The sequence below is a fragment of the Hippoglossus hippoglossus genome, chromosome 14 (genome assembly GCF_009819705.1).
Source record: "Hippoglossus hippoglossus isolate fHipHip1 chromosome 14, fHipHip1.pri, whole genome shotgun sequence".
NCBI classification, from domain to species: domain Eukaryota; kingdom Metazoa; phylum Chordata; class Actinopteri; order Pleuronectiformes; family Pleuronectidae; genus Hippoglossus; species Hippoglossus hippoglossus.
The window spans coordinates 9,459,590-9,486,906 of record NC_047164.1 but is presented as its reverse complement, the minus strand read 5'-3'; the positions used below and the strand labels follow the sequence as shown (position 1 = coordinate 9,486,906).

The window sequence follows — 27,317 nt, the reverse complement described above, 5'->3', positions numbered from 1 at the left end:
TGTGTGTGTGTGTGTGTGTGTGTGTGTGTGTGAACACTTGAACAGTGTGATAAGAACCAGCTATCTAAAATGACACTTGAGAAAATCATCTTTGAGGCAAAAATGTATTTGACGTGTACTTTTACTTTTTTGTTTAATCTGTGTTCCATTCTCTAACATGGAAGAGGTGGGCTTTTATGACCTATACTGCAGCCTGCCACCAGGGGGCAATCAAGACACTTTGGCTTCACTTTTGGAGTGCAGTCATGTCCTCCACCTTTATATACAGTCAATGGTGCAGACAATAAAAATAGTCTGTGGCTGATCTCTGAGAACTAGTTTTCAAACTTTACGGAAGTGAACTTAAATCAATGTTCTTGGAAAGTTAGAATTTGTTCACAGAACTACAGTTAATTCACCTTTGAAATGAGTCGTAGTAATGTCAAGTTCATGATTTATAAACACTAACACAGTCCTGGTTGTGTTCCGTTTGTGACTTGTACTTTAGATCCAAGGCTGAAAAGGGATTAGATTTCATTTTGGGTCGTGGTGATGAGTGGTCTGTGGTGGCGGAGGTTAGAGGTCAGGAGATTAATATAGTCACCTTTATGGGAAGAGGGCTGTGTGTGTGTGTGTGTGTGTGTGTGTGTGTGTGTGTGTGTGTGTGTGTGTGTGTGTGTGTGTGTGTGTGGTGTGTGTCTAGTTGCGATGCTGACCAAGCCTAAGCGTGAGAGTTTGCCACTTCTATATTAACTCTTCCATTGATCCCAGTCCTCATTGCATTCAGCACGGGTAAGGGGCGAGACAAAGATGGAGAGACTCGGAGATAGAGAAAGAGAGAGAGTGTGTTTAGGTGGAGGTCAAGCGGGAGGGTGTTCAAACAGAGAACGAGAGAGACCGAGATAAAAAGTGAATTGAAAATAAAAGAGAGAGAGGGAGTAAGAAGCTAAAGCAATTTGCAGCCGCTCAGAGAAGATGTATGACACGAAGTCGAGAGGTAAATCAGGGTCAGAGAGTGGAGGAGAGAGCGGGAGATGAGCTGTGTGAACAGGGCGCTCACACACACACAGTGTGTGTATGATGTGGGAATTCAGTGCTGCGTAATCACTGTGGGTTTATAGTGTCTGCTGTTATTATACTGATTAGAAAAGTCCTGAGTGGTGTGTCTGTATCGGTTCCTGTCCTGAGAGGCTCATTTCAAAATGGAATGTCCTCAACACACACAAAAAAAACTGACTATATGTATTTTTAATTACATATTAAAGTAACTTTATTACATAAGTTCAATGTAAAGGGTCACATTTATCAAAGTATTTTCTATTGTGTTGAGTCAGTGTGAATAAATCAATCAATCCTGACACAGGATGAACCCTCTGACGCCGCTATCAGACCAAAATTGTGGTTTGTTAGACATTGTGTTGACTGTAAATAAGCAAATGTTAAACGCTAAACTAATTTCTAAAGTAAGATGTAGAACACCATAGGCTGTATATAAAAATGGACGACCATACAGCTCCCAAAAGTGAAGCCAGCTATCTGTATCGCCCCCTGGAGGCTGGCTGCAGGATAGGTGATAAACCCTGCCTCCACCATGTTGGCAGATGGGACATGGGCCAAATTAAAAAGTTAAAAAAAACAACCCTATATGTCAAACAAAGTTTTTCCAAGATGGTTGCTGTCAATTTAGAACCCTAACCCTTATCATGCTAATGTTCAAGAGTTAATTTTCCCAGAATTTGTTGTTTTAGTTATTTAACGTGATAAACACGTGTGGGACACACAGTGGGAGGAAGCGGAGATGTGTCATCCATTTTTACATACAGTCTCTGGTGAACACAGTAAACAGTCAACCTGCTCAACACGAACAAGTTACGTTGCTGATGTTAGAATTTGAATTCAGTCGGCTGCAGCCTCATAGTGTTGCTAGCATCGCTGTAGATTTTTATTCTTGTTGTTCTTCATCTATGAAGACAATATAATGATACATATAAAATGTAATGTTTATATCCTTATCTTCTGTGCTGGATTTTAGCACCGACTAAGTGTGTGATTATGTTTCATCATATTATGTTGCCAAGAAAGAATAACCAAGGGAATTTCAAGATGCAGCACAGTCCATTAAAATTACACAGTGCAGTGGGTGGGTGCCATAAACATATACATTTTTAACATGGATGGCCCAAGTATAAACCCTGATGCTGTGTGGCTGTACCCGTGCTGCTTCATATTTTATACGATGTGTAAGTCTTGATAGTGATTATGTTTGCATATTGATGCTGTTAGGGGCACACCCCCACACAACTGATGTTTTATAGATGTCCCACAACAGCAGGCTTCCTTTATTTCCCTTCCAATGAAAACCGACTCTCTCCTGTCATTTCAGTTTACTGTTTGTTCTCTTACTTTTACCATATGGCAGGTTTATGGACTCTACTTAACACAGTTTTGCTTATTGTTCATGTTTGCACAACGAAACAGACATTGACCTGCTTGTATCAATTTGTACTCACAGATAAGGGGATCAAGAATCCAGGAGATTTAAAGTGGATTATGTATCTGAGGAAAAATGTTTGAACGGGTTTCTGGTAATAATAAACCTACAGAGAATTATCCCCTGACTCTGCAGCTCCATCACAGAGTTTTATAGCCAGTTGTAACTCAGTGAGTAGATGTCCAGCCGAACGCTGCCCTGGTTCATCTTCACTGCTTTCATATAGAGCCTGACTGATTTATTGTTTGGCCAGAAGAAATTTGCAAATATGAGCCTTTCGCAGACAAAAGATTAAGTATTTGTGTTTTCTTTTCATTTAGTTATCTACAATTAAGTTTATGATAACGGCATATTAGGAATCATTGCCAAATTATTATATTTTGTAATGTACATATAGGCTGATATATTGTATAGGAAATTTCTCCCTAATATCAGCATCGGCCCCCAAAATCCATATTGGTTGGGTTCTAATCGATAGCATTGTTTGTGACTGAGACAGTGAAAGACTGACTGGTGAACTTTGTTGAACATTTAGCAGCTGAGAGCCAGATGTTTCCCTCAGGAACTGGTAGAGACCAAAAATAGAGCTAAAAGCTAAAAGAGTGAAATGTGCCTCAGATCCACCAGGGGGCCTGATTGATGACTTGATTAACGAATGATTATGTTGCTCCGGAAATGCAGAATATGTATTAAAAATAAGCAACTGTTTGTTATCAGGTCTTTCATATATCAATTTAATTTAATGTGGATCTTGTTTCTGCTGCCCCCAAGTGGCCAGAAGAAATGATCAGTTGTTGTAGACCTTCCATCTTTAAAACAATATTCAAGAAAGGTTCATATCTGCTAATGATAAGTGACTTTTTAAGAAGTTGGATGACCTAATATTTTTTTAAGTCAGTTTCAAGTCATTTATGAATATTATCCAAGGATTAATGTCTTTTAGTTTGCTCAGGATGTAGAGTCTGATTAGGTTAAATGTAAAATGTGCAATTTAAATTGGCCCTTGTGAACAACATTTCAGCGTCAAAATACTTAATCTTAAATTTATATTCACTTGACGTATTCGGTTACATTTTTAAGACTTTTTTGGTTTTCTTCTCATGTTTTCCAGTAAATCAGATGGATGCTTATTTACAGACAGCTGTTCCTCTTGATGTTTTTCCACACATAATTTTCTTTTTAAAATTTAAAGGCGATTGGGGCTCATTTCATTCATTACAGAGTTTTTGCTCTTGAGACATAATGATATATTGTCCTGTCTGTCTTATTTCTGTCTCACCCCTCTCTGTCTGTCTCTCTCTCCTCAGCTCCCAGGTCTGTCTGCAGCGCTGACAGCGGTGAGTGGTTCATCAGTGTGTTTTGATCTGTGAGGTCACCTCGACACAGCGAGCCGCCGCCTTCACTCTGATCCTCCTCACTCTGCAGGTTCTGCTGTGACGGAGGCAGAGCTTTGAAACGGGAGATTGTTATCAGCTCATACACACACAGACGTGCGCACACACACACACCTACACACACATCTTTCTTTTTGGGTTACTTGTGGGAAAGATGAATAGCACTGGAGTTTCATCCAGGCCCCAGGTCTGTGTTTATCAGCTTTAGTTTTAGCAGCAGCACAGATCCAGGATCACCGACCTGAACCCCTCAGCCATCTGTTCCACAACCCACAGTAACACTTTTTAGATTGTAAAAATAGATAAATTTTATGCAGTGACATTATCCACACTTGGCCTTAAAATCCTTGTGGCTTACAAGTTCAAGCACCATGATCTCTTTATTGATCTTGAGAGTATTTCAGCCCAATGGCCTCCCAGCTTCCAAATGTGTTTTGAATGTCCTGAAATTACGTTCTTGTGCAAATAAAATAAAACCGATTAATATCTAGAATAGCACTCAGGCCGAATAGTCCCCTGAGATTCAAACAAGCTGCACTAAATTTCACTCACTCAAAAATATGAGTCCCTTAAATGCACCGGATTTTTTTTCATCCAGATCCAAGAATTATCCCTGAGAAATTGGTGAAAACGTCAACAAACTCCCTCTCTCACAATGTTGAAGAAATAGAAAAATAAATGTTGGATCGGCCCCCTGATCCGCATCCTCTGGGTTCATCCTTACGTCATGTACCACCCTCCATCAAAATTTAATGGAAATCTGGTTGGGTGTCTGCTATTTTTTGATGAAATAAAGCCGTAGTTGGTTGTGTATATTACTGTAATTGGAAGGAGGCTTCGCTTGTGTTTTGAGGACATGGTGTTTATTAGTTATTGATCCGTAAAGTCAAAATCTGTGAATATCTTTCCAACTCTTTCCAACTCTCCGTCAACTACCTCCTTTGCTGTCATTTCCACACAGACACATAACAAGTCGAAATGCCCTGTGGTCTGACAGATGTCACGTGTCCATGCAGAAACTTTCACGTGAAACAAAAACGTTTATTTTGCCCGTGTCACCTTGGGAGCTCCGTACATTGCTGTGTTTCTAACACACGCATTCCTAATCTACGGGGCCTGTATCTCATTTCTTGTTGGAAGACAAAGCGCTGCAAGATGACAAACTCATTATTGTTCAGCAGATTACAAACCGTGTGCCGTAGCTCACACCGGCCAATATTCTGCTGCATCATGCTGTTTGACTGTGTTATTTAAATCCTTTTAACACCACAGTGAACAAGAGAGAGACTGAATGAGAAGATAGACGGAGCGAGAAGGCAGAAGAAAGGGAGAGGAGGTGGAAAAAAAAGGAGAGGGAGGTGCAGAATGATTGATGAAGCGAAGGAATGAGAAGCAAGAAACAGATAATGAAGAGGAGGCAAGTTAAAGTAGAAGAGAGGAAGACAGGAGGGACAGTTGAATGACGGGAGGGAGTTGGTGTGACTCCACTGCCCTCTGCTGCTTCACTTGCAGCAGTGCACACCACAGATAAAGATGCTGCTGGTTGCCAATGGTTACAAGAGAGATGCAAACATGCAGAGTGATAACATCAGTTGAATGTAGTATGTTTCTGTGGGTACATGTGCTGGAGTTTGTGTTTGATCAGAGTGAAACTGTCAGCTTGAGGTTGATATAGCTTCAGGTTAAAAGTTGAAGTTGAAGTGTGGTGTTTTGTGGAGACAGCGATTCTATGATCCTAAATGTTTTGATATCGCAGCGTCCTCAGAGCCACGTTTCTGCCTGAGGAGCGTTTGGTCAGCAGTGATATTCTCTAGATTTAAAAAGGAGGTACAGTACTTGTAAGGAGAGCTGTTGCTGTGTATTCTTTTTGTACAATTCCCCCCAGGGCAATATTCTCAGAGACTGGATGACAAAGTATTAACATAGAATTTGAAAACCCTAAAAAATGTACCTAACTGTCAGTAGGAAGGAGTCGAACCCTTGAAAAAGATGTTGCTAAGAATATTCTAGATCTGCTTAACAGTGTGTTCAGTCACAGAATACATATGAAAACGCTTTACTTCATTTTATTTGTTTATTTTTGTGACCAAGTTTTTATTTCTCCGAAACAGCCAGTGGCCGGAGGATGTTTTTTGGGTCGTCCATCCGTCTGTACGTTGCATTTTGTGAACATGATATCTCAAGAACGCCTTGAGGGATTTTCCTCAAATTTGGTTCAAACATTCAGTTGGACTCAACGATGAACTGATTAGATTTTGGTTGTCAAAGGTTATGGTCACTGTGACCTCACAAAGAAGTTTTTTTTGGGCCTTTATGAACTCAATACCTCATGAACACCTTCAGGAAATGCTTCTAATATTTGCAGTTATGTTCACTTAGACTCACAGATGGACTGATTAGATTTTGATGGTGTAAGATCGTCAAATGCAAAAAATCTAAACTGTATCCTCCTACTTACAGACTGTGTGTGTGTTTGTATCAGTTTGCACAACCTCTGTTTGTTCATGTAAATGTGTTCATATTTGTCCCTGCAGATTCATTTGTTGCCAAATCTGCCTCGTTGCCAGGGTATGGCAAGAACGCACTGAACAGGGTGAGCAATCCTGATTTCTGTTGTGAAAGAGTGTGTGTGTCTGTGTCTGTGTGTCTGTGTGTCTGTGTGTCTGTGTGTCTGTGTGAGTGTGAGTGTGAGAGAGGGAGGCAGGGCCATTCACTACATTATAATAAGCCACAGCAATGTCCTTCATTTCCTACTGAACCTTCGAAACTCATTTTTATCAGTTTAGCTCCTGAGGTCAACTGAGACGCTAACTGACAACTGGAAAGATTTCAGTATTACATTTCCCAGTGTGATTGACAGTGAGACGCAACATTTAATAGATACATATAAGATTATTAGATTTCTGTCTTTTTCACGGGATACTTTCCCTCCATCATAATGATCAAATGCATCTTCCTGTCCCACGTTTGCTAAACTGGCCGCGTTGTGTTCCAGCAGCCTGGGAGTGCCGGTGCAGATTATTACCAGTATGACAGTGGTAATGCAGTTAATTGGCAGATCAGAGGTAAGTCTATTGTTCAGCTGAAATGTGCTTATCCCCAGTTGATTACTTCCCCTCATGATGCTATTCAGCCATAGACTGTGTACGGTGATGGAATCAACGCTGGTGAATGTAGCAGTTGACTCATCGCTGTGTCTGTCTTCTCTTTTCTTTCAGAATACAAGGTAAGATGCTCTTCTTGGCAAAGCTGGTGAACTGTTACTCAGCCAGGGATGAATGGTCTGGATGTGTGTATAAAAGATAAGGATGATGTGTTTCCCATTTAAAGTTCATACTGAGATGTGTATCCATCCAACTCAGTCGCGCCCACTTGGCTCAGGGAAATTGACTCATTTTATTGACACAAGACAAGAACAAGACAAAGGGTAATTGTACACACAGGGTTGGTGTGATGGGTCAGGGATATTCAATATCCTTTCACCGTTATGACAATAGAAAGTCTTATGTGTGTTATTCTTTTCGGGGAAACTTCAATATCTCCAGTTTCAAAATCTACTGTATAACTGTGCTCATTCAGGAATAATGATCATAAGAATAATATGCTTTTTTAAATCCAACTTTATTAGGCTTTATGTTTTGGCGTTGTCCGTCTGTCCGTCCCATTCATTCTCTTTCACACAATATTTCAAAAATGCCTTGAGAGAGTTAGTTCTGAACTGATAAGCTTTTGGTGGTCAAAGGTCAAAGGACAAGCTCGCTGTGACATCAAAAATAACATTTATGGCCTTATGAACGCGATGTATCAGAAACACCGACAGGGAATCTTTTCAGATTCTGTGCATACGTTTGGTTCGACTCAGGAATTAACTGACTAGAGTTTGGTGGTAAAGGTCAAAGGTCACAGTGGCCAAAACATGGTATCTCAAGTCTTCTGGAATTTTGAGCAGTCATCATTTGGTCTCAAAAAGAAACTGATTACATTACAGTGGTCGAAAGTCAAAGGTCAGGGTGACCTCTAATGAGTCTGGGAAACAAATGTTTTTGATTGAAATTACACCGGTTGGTGGAGGTATAAAACCACAGGGCAGTATTTGTAGTTTTTCTCATTTTAATTGTTTGGAAAGTTTTGGAAACAATTTTCAAGCCGACTCTTTATATGTAGTCGTATACGATCAAAGTCTTTATTAAAAAATAATAAGAAAACTGTTTTTTTTTAGTGGAATATTATTTGTATTTGTATTAACAATGAAAGACAGAGGCTTCGTCTGTTTTAGGTTTCTCTGCTGTTGTAATAAAAGCATTTTGCCACTAGAGGGTGACAAACAACTTCTGTCTATCATAATGTTGCAAAAATAGTTGAGCCCAAATTGATATTTAGAGATTTTTTAATGATGCAGTTTGAATCATGTTACAACATGAAGCAACACTTCCTCAGCAAAAAAATGATTGCCTTTAAATTTGATTCAATGTCTCAGTTATACTGTTTCTCCCTTTGTTAGATCTACCCCTATGAAGCCCTAGTGGTGTCAGTCAGAGGGCAGCAGCGTCTCCCCAGTGACGTCGACCGAGCCAGACTGGAGGTGAACTACTGAACACAACTGTTGTAAAAATCTGCTTCACTCACTGCTCGACCTGAACATATCAAGACCCTGGAATATAATGAAAACACAGATAGAAACAGCAAGAATAAAAGCAACATTCAGTGCAGTCAGTCCACAGTGTTAAAATATGAGACACCGTGAACATTCAGAGAGCCTCACCAGTACTGGAGCTTAAACAGGTGAAGAAATTGAACCAAAACATGGAGGAATCATACTGAGCAAAAGAATATTCAGAGTCAATTTTATCTCCAGTAGCTGATAAGATGTATGAATATAACAAATCAATATTTCCTGACTCTCTGCGTCTCTGTCTCCTCTGTCCTCACAGCGTCACCTCTCACCAGAGGAGTTCCACAGAGTCTTTGGCATGTCCATGTCGGCCTTTGACCACCTCGCTCAGTGGAAAAAGAAAGAACTTAAGAAACAGGTCAGACTCTTTTGAGAAAATGAAGTCATTGGGGACTGTCTGACTGAGTGCAGGTTTACTGCACTGACTGTGGGTCTCAGTGGAACAGGCTGAAATGAAAAGAACTGACTTTCCTTAAAGAGGCCAGAGCAGAACTTGGAGCAGAAGTATGAAGTCAGCCAAGCGGCAAAATTAGATGAAGAAGTGTGAGGAGAGAACAAAGACGTCCAGAGACACCAGAGAAACCACAACGGGACTATGATGAGAAGGAGGAATTGGCTGCTTTTCCTTGTTCTACCAGCAGATGTCAGTGGGTTAACATGATCTACAGGGAGGCATCTGATATCACCATGTTAACTGTAGACTCAGGTTCAGCCTCACTGAGCCAAACTGCCCAACAAGAAGGAGGCGATTTAGGGAATCGGCCGCCATGAAGACAGACAGGCATATTGTTTAAAAGATTCAGTTTAAGCCACAAACACAAACACTGTCCACTGTGGTTCATAAGCTGACACGCCAGGTAAATGAGCCCAGTGTGAAGGTTACTGAGCCTGATGTATACGTGGTGTTTTTATAATCTGCTAATACTGAAAACCAAAGGTTTTCTTTTTTTTTATTACTGGCATGTGTTTGATTTTAATATTTGAAGCCATATCAGTGTTTAGACTTAATTCCAATAACATGAGCGGACTGTACAGGACACGGAATTGTGTTTTCAGACATGATGTGATTGTAAAGTTCAATGAGAATAAGCTGAACTATGTCAATGCCATGAGCTCAGAGATGTTATTTAAGTTCCCAAATCAGGTTTAAGTACAATACACACTTTAAAATAAGATATTTGCCTTTAGTTTGATTTAAAGAAATAAATGTTTGCCGGTTCATACTTGCAGCTGGACTCATGGAACAGGTCAGAATTCTTTCTGCTGGGTTACGATTAAATCCTGTGTTGGGGGGTGGGGGTGGGGGGGTCAAGTTAGTTTTCATGTTTTGGGGGTTAAATCTGTTGACACAATCACAAAATGGGAATTTGTCTTCCTAAGGAGTCATTAGGCCATGTTTTAAGGTTAGGGTAAGGTGCAGGGTTGTGTGTGTGAGTGTGTGTTTGTGTGTGTGAGTGTTTGTATAGAGGACTTCTATGGATAGTGAGAAACCCCCTTAATAAAGAGAAAAAAATCAATTGTCAAGAGTCGGAAGGAAATAGGAAAAGGAGAATGTAGAAAGGAAGGATGGTGACAAGGAGAAACAAGAGGGGTAACAAAAAAGAGCGTTTGTGTGTGTTTAACATGTCTGACACTACCCATGTACCAAGGAACTTTAATTCTCAAGTCTAAAATTATTGGACTAGCAAGAATAATTTACAACATTGTGTCTGTCACTAAAACTTCTGAATAAATTATTCAAACATCACTATTGCATTATTCATTGTGCTTATTATTAAGGTGCGTGATGGTGGTTGTGATGGTGAACAGGCATCTCTTCTATCCCACAGTTTTTTTTCCTTTCCTGTTGATTATCTCATGCGACCTTATTAGGATCCTGACCTCTACGTTAGGATCCACATCCACTGTATATCTGACTGTATACCTATATCCACTTTTTAAATTGTACTTATTGTTGGTATAAGTATTCTATGTTTTACTCAAGTAAATGTACCACATTGTTATAAAAAAAACACCTCCATTAGAAGTACATTTCCCACACAACATCAGCAAAGGTACTTTAAGACACAAGTATTCAGGGCAGAATAATGGAATCCATTCATCCATCCAAGAATCTTAATTTGTAATAGATAAATAGTTTGTATTCATATTATTATTCATCAATGTCAAATAAGTTTAGTGGAATAAAACATATAATATTCCCCAGTGTTTGTAGTGGACAGGAAACAAAGTAACATGAAATGGAAATATTCCCAACCAATTCAAGTTTATTTTGTATATATACACTTGTGTGTGTTACCAAGTTGTTTTTTAGAGTTGGTCTAACCATTTTCTTTTTTCAGTCTATAATATATAATTATATTAACTGTGTGTAAATACAACAACACAAATAAACACGTTAGATCATCGCTCCTCAGATGGACTGGTATGCTTGGATGAAACTTGGACGAGCACTAGGACCCAGCGGCTCCTCCCCTGGACGAAGAACCGGGCGGTAGCCGAGTCCAACTCCTAAACTGAAGCGGCCACTCGGACCCGTTTCCCCGCAGAGAGTCTGACGGAGCCCCGCTGCGTCCGTGGTGGTTCCTCCTCACACGTTCACAACTTTTTTAAATGAAACCACCGAAGGAGCGTTAGTGGAAACTCGCTGGTGGAGCCGCGGTCGAGCATCGGACATGGAGCCCAAACCCCAGAGCGGTGAGTAGCAGCCGCTGCGTCTCATCATATACGTTCGTCTGTGGAATAAGTTTGAGGAGAAGCAGCACTTCCGCTTCTCGAATAAACAGGAGAAACACAACAATACGTCCGTTAATACACTTCACACCTGAAACTCAGTGAGAAACGAGAGCGTGTGACGGTTAAAAAACCAAACAGACACAGAAGTAAGTGTGTTTTATTTGAATTCTCAGTCAACTTAAAGCGTCATCACCGGGTTTATGCGACTCCACGTTTTTGGAACAAGTCAGGTTTGTTTGGAGGTAACGGGCGCGGTGACGTCACGCACCTACTACACGGGACGGTGCGCTGTGATTGGCTGCGAGGGGGAGGTGTCCTCGTTCAGGTGGTGATGCAACCGGATGCCAACCAAGGGAAAGTGGTGTGTTGGAAGTGGAGGTGCAGGAGGAGAAGCTGCAGGAGGAGGAGGAGAAGCTGCTGCTGCAGGAGGAGAGAAAGCTGTAGCAGCAGCAGCTGGTGAATGGACGCTCTGTTTCATCCGTCGCCCTCAGGCCACTCACTGCGAACAGGAAGCTGCGTTATGTGACACCAGGTGACACCAAGCAGAGGCTTAAAACTGCCACTGTGCATCACAAGGGATCATGTTGAGGTAAACAATGGCAGGAGGTTACAGCAGGACATCACTTTGCCCGCAGGTATTTGTGCTAAGAAATATCAGAATCTAGAATAGCAGCTGCCTAAAAGGTCCTATTGTCCCCTTATGAAACCACATGGTTGTATTTGGATGCACACACTCATAAACATTAGTCCCTTAAACATGACAGTTTTTTCCCCCATCGAGATCCATGAATTACTCAGATTTTTCAGTGTTGAAAAATGCAATGTTAAAGAAAGTTGAAAAAAATAAATACTGGATCCACCCCCTGATCTGGATCCCTACCAGAATTTAATGTCTTCTCCCTGGGGTAATGCCGCACCCCTCCACAAAATATCATGGTAATCGGTTGAGTCGTTTCTGCGTAATTGTGCTACCTTAACAAACAAACAATTACAGAAGAAAACTGAGGTTAGTAGAGTCCAAGGCCCAGCAGTTTTCTTAAATTCAATCAAATTGCATTACATTGCATATATATATAGATAGATAGATATATCTATCTATATATATATTCCTGGATTACTCCATATCTGGATCCGCCCAGAAATTTGTCCCATCCCTCCACCAAATTTCCTGGGAACTCAAAACGTGTGTGATCCTGCAGACAAACAAACCAACAAAAGGACAGGGGGGTAAAAACCTTTTCTCCTTGGCTGAAGTAACAAAGTTCACTTAAAATCAATGTCTTATCAAATCCTGAGTATAACTCCACTCCGAGGGCAGCTATGTGATGATAATCATAATGTCATGATGTTGAAAATAATAATACTTGTAGTATTTTAAGTGCTTACTACTAAGCGGCTGCACAGTGGGTGGACTGCCATATCATCACAAAATCACAGATGTTAGTAATACCATTAACAAGGGCTGTTTTATTCAAGTGTCCCAGGATGCATTGACAAAAGGAAACACAAGGAGCTCCTAGAGTTTAACTCAAGTGTTTTATGGTCAGACACTGTGCAGCTGTGTTGTGTAGAAGAAAAGGAGTAACTGATAATGGACGTCTGTGAGAAAACACAGTTTTCATTCAGTCTTCAGTGAAATTTTAATTCCTTATACTATAGCTGCATGCGGTTCATACAATTGATAATTCTACTGTTGGGTGATTTAATTAAGTGAATTCATACGTCTGCACACAGACACATAAGTCCTCTGTGTTTGACAACTGGGACAAGCTTTGACCTCGATCATGGTTCCCTCACATTTCCTCTTCCCTTTTCCTTCTCCTCTACCAGTGACTCCCCCCTTTTTCCTTTCTCTGTCAGTCACAAAGTTTATTTATTATCACGTTTTTTTATTTGATTTTAAGTAATAGGCCCATTTTACACATATAATCGTTTCCTAGAAGTCAGATTGAGTTGTTCTGCAGTGGAACTTTCTGGTGCAGAAATATCCGAAGCAGCAGGTCTGTGCATGCCACGCCTGTGGCTCTGCCGTATGTGGAAACAAAGCTGATGTGGTGATAACAGTTTTGTACAAAACAGGAAAAAGCAGTGCCTGTTGTTTTGTCCATAAGGTTTTATTATCATCGTCCCAACTATATCACTCTGGAATAGAATAATTATGTTTTTGTGCAGGGCATGTGTCAGTGACAGAGGCGCTGTGTCTGTGGTTCTCCAACTGGGCAACGGGACAAATTCATCTGTCAACAACGCACCTGAAATTTTATTGGTCGGGGACAAAAGAATCGAAGCGCAGGTGAAAAAATCTGAGAGCACAGGAGAAATCTGAGCAGCGCGAGCGTAAGGAGAAGAACTGAAGCTGGAGCGCAGTAAATCTGTCTAAGCAACAAAATATCTGAGTGCAAGCAACAGTTTGAGCACCAGCAGAGCAAATCAAAGCGCAAGCAGGGGCTGTTTGATTGTGAGTGCATGGTTTAGATTGAAAGCATTACAAAATCTGAATGTGAAATCAATAGGTCCTGCTCTCAAATTGAAAGACAGGAAAAAACACCCATAGGAAACATCATGAAGAGCAGCTGAGAGCAGGTGTATTGTCCCATAACATCCCCTGATCGCTACTCAGACTCCAAATGCCATAATCAGTGCAAGATGGCGCCGTTGGTATGCAGGATATTTTGGCTTCATTTCTGGATAGTGGGAGAAAGTGTAGACGTGATGTCTACCTCTGATTCCTGAATGGTGGCGTGCTACCTAAAATCACACACAGGCTTTTTTTTGGTTCAGTGTAAAACAAGTCGAGGCAGCATAATGAGGGGATTTCTTAACGGAAATATGACAGTGTCTCTCGTTTAATGGAGGCTTCTGTTTCCTCTGTCTCTTCACTATTTACTATCGGAGGAAAGTGAGAAGATATAGAAAGAATGTGAAGAAGAGAACTTTTTCCCCTCAGCTGTTTCTTTTTAAAGCCCTTGCCAGCCTGCTTAGCATGGAAGGGACTTTTTAAATTGTCTGACTGATGGCGACCACTGACACCATCTACTGTTGTCACGAAAAATATGAATCAGGGGATGGTGCATCTCTTGAAGCAGGCTTTTGTCTTAGAGGGAGCTGCTGGGGCCGCCAAGACTTGACCTCTGACCTTCTGTCTGAAGAGAATGGGTGTCTGGAGAGGGGATGGAGAGAAGCAGACTAGGGGAAAAGGAGTTAAAAGGAAAAGATCAGACAGGGAGAACGAGGGCGGGAGAGAGCGAGAGGAGTGGAGGGGAGAATGTGGGATCTGGAGGGACGTCAGCCTCTGGGAGTGTGGGGGAGGCAGGAAGACGATGCCTGCTGGAGTGCAAAATACTAGTTTAAACACTTTGGAGATCTTGGAATCATCTCAATTTGAAAAAAAGGCATGAAAAGCTTGTTTTTGTGTGAAAGGGAATCTTGTATGTTCCTCTGATGGATGAACAGAATTCATGGAAACAACAAGTATATGACTTCAATGCAGTCACACAGTCCTGGGAAAGATCATTACTGGGAGGGTTCTTCTGGATGGGTGAGGCAAGTCAAGGAGGAGGTTACCCTTGGATGTTTGTGAGTTACGGGTGAGATATATAATGGGTGGGAGTGACAGCCTCAGATGAGCAAGAGTTGACTGTCTTTTTCGGTGTCACCCTGAGCTGCCCATAAGCATGTGTTGAGATAAACAGCGGCGGCGGTGGCAGCAGTGAGCAGCAGTTGTTTTGCTGCAACCAAACACGATAAATCAGTACAAATGAGAGTCGCATGGCTCAGGTCTCATGACTGACCTTCTCCTGGAAGTCTGCCGGCAAAAACACACACAAATGTATGTAACAGCACAAACACACACACACACACACACACACACACACACACACACACACACACACACACACACACACACTTTCCGAAGTAGTCTTGTGAACGTACATCTGCAGTGTTGGAAAAGTGAGCATAAAGTCATAGTTTCTGTGTGTGAAGGAATGTCTGTGTCCATCATTGGAAAAAAAAAAGCATTCAAAGAGAAAATTTGTGCCCTGTGTGTGTGTGTGTGTGTTTGTGCATGTGTTTGTGCGTGTGTGTGTTTGTGTGGAATGGGGGTTACAAAGATCCCTCTGTGGGTGAGACCGACCACAAGCCTCCAGAACAGCTGATTCTCAGCCTCCGAACCCTCATGGTCCCCCGAGAGAATGAGAGAGAGTGAGAATGAAAGAGGGAGAGAGAGAGACGGCAAATACGTTGATGGCCTTGACTGTGTAAAGTTAAACCTCAAGAAACAGAAAATAGACCAAAGGCCCAGCTCTACCGTCTCATTACTGGCCTTGTTTACACTGATTGACAGAACTGAGTCTTTGTTGTTGGTTTCCATTGTGGGAAATGAGAAGTGAAGTACAACAGATCTTGTGATTTGAGCCTTTTCAAGAGATTGTGAAAAAACTGAGGATATAGTGCGGGGGGGGGAGTTTATAAGATGACAGAGGATGTTGGCACAAAGGGAGAAACAGCAGGATGGTGAAAGGTGGAAAACGAGAGAGGTCAAAGACGGAGGAAGAGGGAAAGCAGAGGTGGATGTGGGAGAGAGTTATGATCGGGAAGAAGTGGAGAGAAGCTTCTGTCGACAGCTAGGACAGGAAACCACAGCTGCTGCTGGCCGAGAAGTGGTGTGCTATCAAACACACACACACACACACACACACAGAATCACAGTGACACACACACACATCATCACACAGCTGCTGGAGATATCCTTTAACCCTGAATACCCACGGATGGAGACGTTGCAGCTGTGTTGCACCACGCCCCTCGCAGGCCGTACGTGTGTTGGTTCCTGTTTTGTTTTTCTGTTGGAGTCTCTGACATTGTGTTGTTTGCTCTGGTCTTGCAGGACCATTGTGGTCGTCTAATTTTGGCCTCGGTCGAGACAATGAAGTATTGTCGGGCAGGCAGGGCGGCGGAAGACGCTTAGAGTGAGGGCTTCTTTCTGTGTGAAAGAAAGCGAGACTGTGTTTGGTGCTTTTTAGTTTTTGAACTTAGCCCTTGTAACCAGTTCTTTGTCAGAAATTGTAATATATTATAATATATTCAATTATAATGTATTCATTCAGTCATATTCTTGCAACGTTGTTATTATAAACCTTTTGTATTGTATCAAAATCTAACTAGGTATGGTACGCTTTTTTTATCAGTATACAACAAAAATTTAAATTAAAGACAATGCGTCTACCGCAGCTGTGCCATGTTAGTTGTTATTCACACAGATCAACAAGTATGTTTTTTGTTAATCTAGTGTTGGTGTCAGGTCCAGTGGTTTTTTTAGTGGTCTGGAGCACTTTTTTTTTTATTTCACTCTTATTGTATTGCAGTATTTATAATGTTTTATTGTCATGTATTATTACATTTCATCCTGTCCTGTCTTTAAGACGTATGTCTTTCTTTGACTGAAAACCAAATCTACCTACAAATAAAGTTACCAGGACCCAAACTAATGTGTGAGATGAAAAGCTTTTTTAATTTATTCAGGATTATTAAAGAAGGGAAATGCATTACTCATTGGAAAAGCTCAACTTTGTGATGATTTGTAGGTTCCAGCCGTGTCCTTGAACTTCCAATCAACTTCAGTTTTTTTGTCTTTTGAATTTTAATGCCTGAAATGATGAGCACAAAGCCTCTTTGAGTGGAAACAGCCACTCAAAGAGGCTTTGTAAGGCATCATGGGATGATAGAATTTTCCACCGAAACTAAATTGAACTCAAACTGAAATGAAATCATTTTAGGGTCATTGAATATTTTCAATGGCCTCAATAAAACTGCACTTTACAGATGGTGATGGCCTATATTCAGTATTTAAGGTAATTATTAGAGAAAAGCTTGTTTATAACTACTTGTCTGTAGAAGACTCTAATGTCTCTCAAACTTCTCTTATGAATGAGCTGAACAATAGAATGAACCCACCCTGTGCTATAGGCAGTTTTGTTACCATATCCTTATATCTCTACTAGAAGATTTCCTACAGATTTCCTTCTTTACTTTGGCTCCACTTCCTTTAGAGAAGGAAGCGTGCTCCCCTCTCCTCCTCCTCCTCCACCTCCTCACCCTCTTTTCTCTCTTTTCTCTGCTTCCCCCCGTCCTGACTTTGTCATCTCTGAGCAGGCAGGATGTGCGAGAAGAGTGTGTCAGGGCATTTGGAACAATGTCAAGGTCAACAAAACACACACACTTTGACACACGCAGACTCACAGGATGTCAGCATCGGACATGGAAACCATTATTTCTCAAAGAAATCTTGAAATGTCCAAAGTGAGGGTAGGATTTGATTTGCGGTGATGCAGGAACAAAAGGACAGAAAACACGATCCACTAAAAGGCTGACTCTGAGGCGGACACGTTGAGTAGACCGATATGTTAACATGTTGAACATCTCTTTCCTCTCAGCTGTTGCGACAGCCGGACGCCCAAACTGACTCAAGCTGCCAGTTTTGGTCTCACATGCACGTGTTCAATTGATGCCGTTTTGTATGCAGTCTGTGTAATAGCATAGGCATTTTAAGCATGTTTACGAGTCTTCACTGTGCACGTTCCTATGATGACCGGGTGTTTCATTGTCGTTCTGCGGGAACAAATGGTAAATTATCTATTTGTCTTATTTTTTTACCCAGTGGTGGTGGAGCGACTCGTGAATGAGCTGGGTTCTCTGCTGAAGATGTTGGACCACGAGACGGTCAGTCCTGCCACTGCTGACAAGATGGCCTCCATACGCAACACCCTGGACTCACTGCAGCTTTCTGGTACCACAGTGTTAGGATTCATATTGTTACTTTATTTTGAATTTGTGTTTCTACAGTTGTCGTAGCCTCCGTTAATTCTCAACAGCCTCCTCATGAAACCACACCAAAATACACAATCTCATAAATATCAGTCTCCCAAACATGCCTGAGTTTTTTTCATCAAGATCCATGAATTATTCCAAACCGCATCCTTCCAACAAGTTTTGCGGGAATCCGTCCAGTAGTTTTTGTGCAATCCTGAAAACAAACAAACAAATGCAGACAAAAACAAAACCTCCTTTAATGTAATTTCATCAGACCCAAAACATTAAATTACTGACTTTTTTACAGTCGTTTTTTGGACATTCACTTTAATTGATAGGACAGTATTGAGAGATCGGGGAAGACATATAGCATTTTATTTTTATTCACCTGACTCTGACTTTGGATCTCCTAACATCCGTATTTAACATAATTTAACATAAATAAGAATAACTCATCTTATCAATACTGGGAAATACAAAATACTAATGGACTTTCATTCATCTGGGGGAATTTAACTGATCATCTTTACAGTTTTTCAGCTGCATCCCGCTTCACATCTATTCAGTTTGACTCTTGCAGCAGTTCCGTTAAAGCTATTTACGCTTGAGTCACTAAAATACAGATTATTTCCTTTTTTTTACTTGGTTCATATCTTTTTGCAGTGGAGCAACCTTCCTGTACTTAGCTGACCAGACGGCTGCTGCACAACACTGCATCACACACCACAAAGTAATTATAGTTAGGGACATGCAACAAAAGTACATGCAGTCTCCATGACATCAAATCTTCCTGAGGTCTTTACAGTAGGTCCTGGTTTATCCGAGAGAACACAGGATGTCACAGAGGATAAAGGGATTTATGTAAGAGGATAATGAAATGTAAAGTTTTAAGAGGATAATGAGAGGAGGTCAAAGAAAGGAGAAAAGCAAAACATCCTGATGGCTCACAGCAAATGTCGAAATGGACTTCAGGCTGCTCAGCCCATTTTACACAATGCAATAGTATAATCCACGTTAATACAGATAAAAACCTCAGCGACTGATTTCTCTCAACACTTCCAGAAAGTCTGGGAGTTTTGGAAAACATTCAAACGTACGTTACGACTTCCTTTGTCGTATTTCATCTGGTGCACAGATTTACAATCTGCACTCCCTTATTGTCTGGTGTTGGTTTCCTTACAATCTGTTGGCTTAAAAATGCAGATACATCAGTACTGACAATTAATGAGCAGTCACTTTCTTCCTGTTTGGTAATTCTATCTATAACTAACCTTTAATTTATCCCTTCCACAGTCAATGGATCAGATGTCTACATGAACAGCTGTCTCTATGGCAACGGCACAAGCTTTGTGGAGTCTCTGTTTGAGGATTTTGGTGAGTCGACCCCCAAAGTGCTCGCAAGCCAGTTCAGTGTCGTGTTATGTGGAGATGATGTTTATTAGTATACAGTATTTACAATCATCATAACCAAGATCTAGATATTGACACAATAAACATCTGTTATGAGATGGATATATAAGATATGTTTCACTGATAACCATGCTATAGGCGTGGCTCTAGGTTATGTCGGCACCATCCAGTCTAGTATTTAATCTGTCCATTTTTAATCTGTCAGGAGATTAAGATGGAATAGAAATTAAATATTTTCTGTGATGTGCACTTATCTCCACTGACATTGTGAAAGAATGAGGCCTATGGTGGAATAAAAAGCTCTACATTAAGGTACAATACATATTTTTGTAGGTGGGAAGCATCAAACTGCAAAAGGGACCTGCTCATTCAGTCAAGCCTAGGAAACTTTTATCAGCTTCATTTTCAACCACATTTACGCTACTTCGGTTGTACAATTTGTTCGATAATTCAGTTTTTGTTTTTAGATGTGAATCCTGAAATGTGTCAAAGCTACTCTTGGTAAACCAAAAAGAAAATCAAGAAAAACAAAAACCCCATACAGGACCTATTTTTTATAATAATGAACAATAATAATTCCTGCCTGAAAGAAAAATACAGTTTTTATTATATTTACACGTCTGATAACACAAATCCTTTGTCGTTCCACCAGACTGTGATTTGCACATGCTCAGTGTGTCTCCAGTGGAGCAGAAAGAGGAAGTGGAGAAGACTGATCCCAATAAATCTGTGAGTCACTGACAGCATCTACCTGACTGTCCACCTGCCTTCATTTACCTCCTCACTAAAAATGATGGTTTAACCTTCATTCCTAGGTTCCTCAGACACCCACCGACACGCCCCCTCCTGTGCCCACCACCCCACTTCCTGATGACTACTATGAGGAAGCTGTTCCCCTGGATCCTGGATCCACCCCTCAGTACTTCACCACCAATATGAACCGTCAGTGCTGTGCTCACACACTCACATGCACATACTCAAAAAAACACAATTGAATTATTAGAAGTTTCTCTTTCTCAAATCTTACTCTTTTCTCCTGCAGCTTCCAGGGACTCAGTGGAGGATGCTTATTATGAAGATGCGGACGATAACTACCCCATCACCTTGATCAACGGTCCTCCCAAAAACTCCTGTGAGTCCACCCTGATGGTGAAGCACACGTGGAATACACAAAACTGTCTGTGGATGTTTTGTGAATGTATCACGCATTATTTTTGTTGTTCAGACAATGACTCAGACGCTCTGAGCAGTTCCTATGAGTCTTACGAGGAAGAGGACGATGAGGCAAAGGGGCGGGACCGGCCTCAGAGATGGACGGCCGAGGAGAGCCCAGACGGACCAATTAGAGACTGCCGCATCTGCGCCTTCCTGCTACGGAAGAAGCGCTTCGGCCAATGGACTAAACAGCTTGTCGTCGTGCGAGACAATAAACTACAGGTAAATAGATTCGTTTTTTGATTTTAGTTGATTTAGTTTTCAAACATAATGAAAGCTATTGTTAGTCTGTACTGTTGGATATCTGCTTTTACATTAAGTGCAATTATTAGAAATGCTCCATCGAGGTTATCATGGCGCACCTTTCATTTAGTTTCAGGTAAACAGATGTCTCAGATAGGTTTGCAACCTCAAAACAATATTGCTCACTAGTACCCCTACATACTTTATATATACTTTACTATACCTCTGTATCACCTTCTCTCGTTTACAGTGTTATAAGAGCATCAAAGAGAGCACTCCCCACACAGAGCTCCCGCTGAATCTGTGCAACGTCATCTACGTCCCGAAGGAGGGCAAGAAAAAGAGACACGAGCTGCGCTTCTCGTTGCCTGGAGGCGAGGCTCTGGTCCTGGCTGTGCAGAGTAAGGAGCAGGCCCAGCGGTGGCTCAAGGTACCTGTGTTCACTGTACCTGAGGGGGATTGTGGCTGAGAGGAGAACGCAGGATTGTGTATGGAAGTGAAGGTTTTCCTTTTCTGTGTCCAGGTGGTGCAAGAAGTTGGCAGCCAATGTAGCAACACCGAAGGACCAGATGTTTCCACTTCTCCCATTATACAGAGGAAGCTGGAGCTTGACAAGGTGTGTGAGTGTTAGTCTACACTACTGTCTTTGCCCGTGTATGTCATAGGATTTGACCCTTAAACAATCTGTCACCTTTAGTTTACTTTAATGTCTAAGTCTTCATTTCTCAAAGTGTATTTCCAAATCCATGTAAATTTAGACACTGCTGACATCATTTTTTTTTCATCCCACGCATGACAAAACTGTTCCGTTGGCTTCTAGTTTACGAGCAGTGAATGTGGTGACATTATTGTGGTTGCTTTGCTGGCAGCTGCAGAGCCAACCAGCTGGGTGCACTGTGACACGGCCGTTACAGCCCCATGTTGGGAGAATAGTTATATATTATTATAACTGGTCAGTAGTAAAGACGCTGTTTTCTTTTCCTTCTCCAGGTGCTGCAGTCCGATCGGCCAGCATCAGACTCAGACAGCGGACCAACAGTGGACACTCAGTCCATTGCACATGTGCCAGGACGGGACACAACCGACTCACTAAGTAGGTTTAACTTCAATCAATAACCAGTGATTGATTGGGTCTTAATTATTTTCTCTTTCTTAATTAACTAACTTTACTCAACATATAAAGCCAATAATAAAACTCATTAAATTGAACAATAAAACAATAAATGCATTGATACAAACCCTCCCCACCAAGTTTAATATCAGTCATTAAAAATAATAAATATATAAAAAGATACTAAAAGATAGTAAAATATGTTTTGTACTTTTTATACATAAAATACAGGGATATTATCATAAAACTGTCATTTTCATTATTTCTTTTGGACACATTTTAGCATGCAACAATTAAAACAGATTATCAATTTAATTTTCCTTTCTTGGACACATCATTTGTTACATTAAAACATAGAATATATATATTTAACCACGAAAAATGTGTTTAAAAAGTCATTTAGTTGACCGTCACTGATGCTAGAAATTTCTTCAAAAAACAGAAGTGTCCTCACTTCTAAGCTTTTGAACTAAAATTAGTCAACACAAACATAGAAAGACGTGTATATATACAAACACACACGCACCCTTTCAAGAGTGCGATCAAACACTATTTTTGTTTATCTGGCCACAAAATCAGGAAGGATAAAGCAGTGGATCCATGTTGCTGGGTCAGAGTTCGGCTCACACACACACTCGTATTGTTTCAGTCGCGATACAAACTGTTTACAGACCGAGGGGCTCTGAACCTAAAGAGACATGAGAGAGAGGGAGAGACAGGAAATGAGGCTCAGAGCAGATATGACATCCTTCCCATCCTCTTCCTGCGATTGTCCCCCTCTGACATCATAGGAAGTACGCCGGGCCGAGCGCCGCAGCACCTGGTGCATTCAGCGCGAGCACGCAAGCACACTTTAGGGTTTGGCTAAATAAATAAAAGATATCTATGAAATAAAATAGAATGTATTATTTTTGAATCCCAAAAGTAAAGAGTCAGCTTTATTTTGACAAGAATGTTCCTCTGTGATAACCTCTTATTTTCCTCCAGTTTTCATTATATTTTTATTGTGTTTTTAAAATCAGAAAATGTTGAAATTATTATTATTATACACTTCAGTGATGACCCAGCATTATCACTCTTTATTGGTTGCACACCATGTACAGTAAGCCTCTCCTCACAGCTGATGTATATGAAGCGCTCCCCTGCTCTATGTCAGCTACGGCAGAAATCTGACCGAGGTGCGTTTGATTTCAGACCGAGGGAAGCGCGGAGCCTTCTCTGAGCTGACGGGGTCGATGAGCCGAGCAGCAGGGAAGAAAATCAATCGCATCATCACTTTCTCCAAACGGAAACCTCCTCTACCGGGAGAGGTCGCCTCCTCTGCTGGTCACCATGACAACCCGCGCTGTGGTGAGAACACATCAATCAGTTGATTATTAGAAGTTTTACGTTAATGTTAAGAAGTGAGGGAGTCTGATCTACATTTCAAAATGTTGAGGAAAGACACAAACTTATTACCATATAACGGATATATATCATGCTGTGAAATTAATCCTTGTGTCATGGTTAGTATATAGTAAGACATTTAACCAACTTTTTCTCTTTTCATCACTTTTATATTCCTCCTCTCTCTCGTCAGGTTACCTGAGTGTGTCTCTTAGTGGCTCATGGAAGGAGCGCTGGTGTGTGGTGCGAGAAGGAAGCCTGTACCTGCAGAAGGAACCTGGGGAGCAGCGGCCCCCAGTCACCGTGGTGCCGCTCAAAGGGGCAGAGGTGGTGCCAGGCGGCCCCGGCCCCAAACACCCCTTCTCCTTCCGCATCCTGCAGGGAAGCAATGAACTGGCAGTTCTAGAGGTAAAGTGTTGTCGTAACAATAAAGATCTCCAACAGTTTAAACTGCTAGAGAGAATTTAATGAAGGCAAGATAAAGTTAACACCCCCTTATTTTCTGGAAACCATGTAGCTGAACTGTCAGAGGTTTATGTGTGTGTCCGTCAGGCCAGCTGCTCGGAGGACCTTGGCCGCTGGCTCGGTGTGTTGTTTGCAGAGACCGGCAGCTCCACTCTCCCTGAAGAGCTGCACTACGACTACATCGACGTGGACACGCTCACCGACATACGGCACGCTGCCAGAAACTCCTTCATGTGAGTCACCTCCTCGAGTGTGTGTGTTTCTGCTTGTAGTCTTCTGTCTCTTGTTATTTTATCCTGAACTACATCTGCCTGTTCCTCCTGTCAGGTGGGCCACTACCACTGCTACTTCCTCCAGCAGCACCTCGACAGACTCCAGAACTTATGATGAGGTCTATGAAAGTGTTGAGGTGAGGAAACATCATGTGAAACTCACGACTTCCAAACACGGGGATGGTTTAGGTTTCATAGGGCCTCTCTATTCTTTCTTCTTCCTCTCTTTTCTATGTCCATAGAGAATTTCATTACATCTGGCACAAACATTCACTTGGACCTTGGATTAGAGTTTGGAGGTGAAAGATCAAGTTCATTGTTACCACACAGAGCTCTTTTGCCTTGTGAGCACATTTTAAGAACGCCTCAAGAGAATCCTTTTAAATTTGGTGCAAACATTCACTTAAATTCACAAATTAATTGATTACATTTCAGTTGTCAAAGGTCACAGTGACATCATATGAGTCTGGAGAAAACTGTATGTAGACTGAAACTGCATTGGTTAGCAGAGGCGCACAACCACAGAGCAGGATTTATAGTCTAAATATTTAACAACTCAACTATTTAGTTGCATGCTTTGTTGAGCTTCATCAGATATTGGAGGAAACAAAACAATTAAATCCCTGGAATAACAATTTTTTATAAAATGAACTTGCTGTGCCGGTTGTGTTGAAAAAAATAATAAATGTATAATTTGTAAATAATAAATATGTAATTGAATTGTCCATATCCTGTAGGACAGAGATGTTGAGAGCAGCAGGGCTGGCCAGGTGAGACGCCACGCCTCCTTCTCCAGCAGAGACTCTGAAAAGACTGAACAGCAGGCCGCCATCAAGAGACACGTCTCCAGTAGGTGTCATGTCCCAATTTATTAGAATGGTTAAATGAAGTTACATTCATCATCGTCTATCTGGCTCTCTCTCTCTCTCTCTATATATATATATATATATATATAAACTCTGTGTGTGTTTTCTGATAGATGTAAATCAGTATGGACGCTATGGAAAGACGCGAGCAGAGGAGGACGCCAGGCGGTACCTGACGCAGAAAGAGGAGCTGGAGAAGCAAAAAGAGGAGCTGAGAAATGCACTGATTTCCCTCCGCAGGGAGAAGAAGGAGTTGAAGGAGGAGATGAAGCGTGGCACAGGTCAGACACAAATCACACACACAGACACACACACACACACACACAGAAGTACTGTTAAGCCTTCAGCTTCACAGCAGTACTAACTATCAGTGTGTTTGTGTATGTGCAGGTCAAGCTCTGGAGCAGCGGTTAGCCGTGCTGGAGACGCTGTGTAAACAGAAAGAGGAGGAGCGGGTGGAGCTGGAGCTCCGTCTGACAGAAGTCAAAGAAAACCTGAAGAAATCATTGGCTAGAGGAGCACTGGGTCCGCCCACTGACACCAAGTTCAGTGTGAAGGTAGGAAACTGAAGCACAGACTGAAATTCTCACACAATTTCTACATCTGGAGGAGTTTATGAATTACATGGCAGAAATGTGTCAGAGAGATCACAGGATTTCATTTCCACATCATTACCTCCGCCAAGGAGGTTATGATTTCACCCCTGTCCGTGTGTTTGTTGTTCGTTTGAATGAATAAACTTGGCGGGAGGATGAAGTATGAGTCGGGGAAAAACCCAATCATTTTTGGTGCAGATCTGAAACATGGAGCAAATCCAGGAGAGTTTTTCAACATTTTCATTGATTTCTCAGACTATTTCATTGATCTTAATGAAAAAAAGACATGTTTAGGGAACTGATATTCCTAATTGTGTGCAACTTGGTGCAGATCCAAATAGATATCTGGATCTCGTGAATTTTAATGTGGTTGGGCCTTAGCGGATGCATGAGCTCTACTGAGTGCCATTTTAGTTTCAGCTGTAATTGCTTTACCTTAATGAAACCTTTTGTGTTTGTGTGTGTGTGTGTGTTGCTACGTGTGTATGTGTTTGTGTGTGTGTTGCCACGTGTGTATGTGTTTGTGTGTGTGTTGCTACGTGGGTATGTGTTTGTGTGTACAGGCACAGGGCAGTAAAGTTGAAAAGGTTTACAATGAGACTGTCCCAGTGAACTCAGCATCTGAGCTTCGTAAAAGGCCTCCATCTCTTTACGCCTCCTCCAAGGGGAATGTCATGCAGAGGAAGAAGGTAAAATGTGTGTGTGTGTGTGTGCATGTGTGTGTGACGAGCACATGGAGAAACATGTTCCTCAATTTTTGCTGTGTCGTGGTTTTCCAGGAGTGGGAGTCAAAGAAGACGACCTAGACTGAACATGAATGGATCGACAGGGGGAAAAAAGAACTGAGCCGTAACGTGAGGATGTGTAAAGGAAGGAAAGAGCAGATGAAGGAGAAGAACAAGTGGCATTGGAGAGGAAGAGGAAGAAGAGAACGAGGGGAGGACAGACTGACACATTCTTCCCTTCTCTTATCTAAAAACGTGCAGGAATCTTTGCAAGTACAGGCAGCGCGGTGCCGTCTCAACCACTGTAAATACGAGTGACTCGACGGATGCACCAGTTCAGTATTAGTGTGGATCACAAAGAACGTGAAGTGTTTATGTTTGTGTGAGTTTGCATGTGTGTACACATTTGCACAGAGAGTGACGATGTGATTGTTTCATAGACGTAACAGCAGAGGGAGAGTGTGGTTCATCAACGCTGTGAGGTTCAGAGTCACGGACAAGACTTCCTGTAAACATCCACTGATTTTATTCCTTTTTACATGATGTGTGTCATGGAAAATGAACAACTAAAGTAAAGAAATTCTTTAATTACCTTAAATTATCATTAGTGAGAGAAGTGTCTCACATGTTGTGAAGTTATATTGAGTATGACACTGTTCCTGAAACCAGTGAGTAAATGTTAATTATTACAATGTGAAACTATTGGGTTTTTTAACCAATATGTGTATATTTTTCATATTTGCCTTTTGCACTTTATCTTGTTGTATTCTGTGTTAACACAAATGTTTTGGAAATCCGCCTCCGTTTTCATCTCAGCAGAATCGTGACCAAGTGTCTGCTTTCCCTGCTCGTCACAGAGATATGAACAAACACACATGTTGGAGTAAATGGTAACTTTATCAAACAACTTCGTCTACTGTGCTGTTTGATTGGTGAATGGTCTGTG

The 27,317-nt window shown here is 41.4% G+C and overlaps 2 protein-coding genes across 6 annotated transcripts in view; both read left to right on the top strand.

The window, feature by feature from the left end:
• Positions 1-10,286, top strand: part of LOC117774014 (actin-binding LIM protein 3-like) — a 43,383-nt gene extending 33,097 nt beyond the window's left edge. For all 4 annotated transcript variants that reach the window (XM_034606012.1, XM_034606013.1, XM_034606014.1 and 1 more), the window contains 6 exons: positions 3,778-3,807; positions 6,399-6,457; positions 6,863-6,929; positions 7,083-7,090; positions 8,366-8,446; positions 8,796-10,286. In XM_034606012.1, coding sequence (XP_034461903.1) covers positions 3,778-3,807; positions 6,399-6,457; positions 6,863-6,929; positions 7,083-7,090; positions 8,366-8,446; positions 8,796-8,909 — 359 coding nt within the window. In that variant the 3' untranslated portion in view covers positions 8,910-10,286. The remainder of the gene's footprint in view (positions 1-3,777; positions 3,808-6,398; positions 6,458-6,862; positions 6,930-7,082; positions 7,091-8,365; positions 8,447-8,795) is intronic.
• Positions 10,287-11,019: 733 nt separating this feature from the next.
• Positions 11,020-27,278, top strand: afap1l1b (actin filament associated protein 1-like 1b). 2 transcript variants are annotated; one of them, XM_034606009.1, is made up of 19 exons: positions 11,020-11,233; positions 17,931-18,059; positions 19,376-19,456; positions 20,145-20,221; positions 20,308-20,434; positions 20,535-20,624; positions 20,718-20,929; positions 21,201-21,380; positions 21,474-21,566; positions 21,941-22,043; positions 23,256-23,411; positions 23,641-23,855; positions 24,000-24,145; positions 24,240-24,321; positions 24,922-25,033; positions 25,164-25,331; positions 25,441-25,607; positions 26,210-26,335; positions 26,426-27,278. In XM_034606009.1, the coding sequence occupies exons 1-19, from the start codon at positions 11,212-11,214 to the stop codon at positions 26,450-26,452; spliced, it is 2,313 nt and encodes a 770-aa protein (XP_034461900.1). In that variant the 5' UTR covers positions 11,020-11,211; the 3' UTR covers positions 26,453-27,278. The 2 variants fall into 2 exon arrangements, with proteins under 2 accessions (XP_034461900.1, XP_034461901.1); XM_034606010.1 differs by having other exon boundaries at positions 11,032-11,233; positions 20,317-20,434.
• Positions 27,279-27,317: the final 39 nt, after the last annotated feature.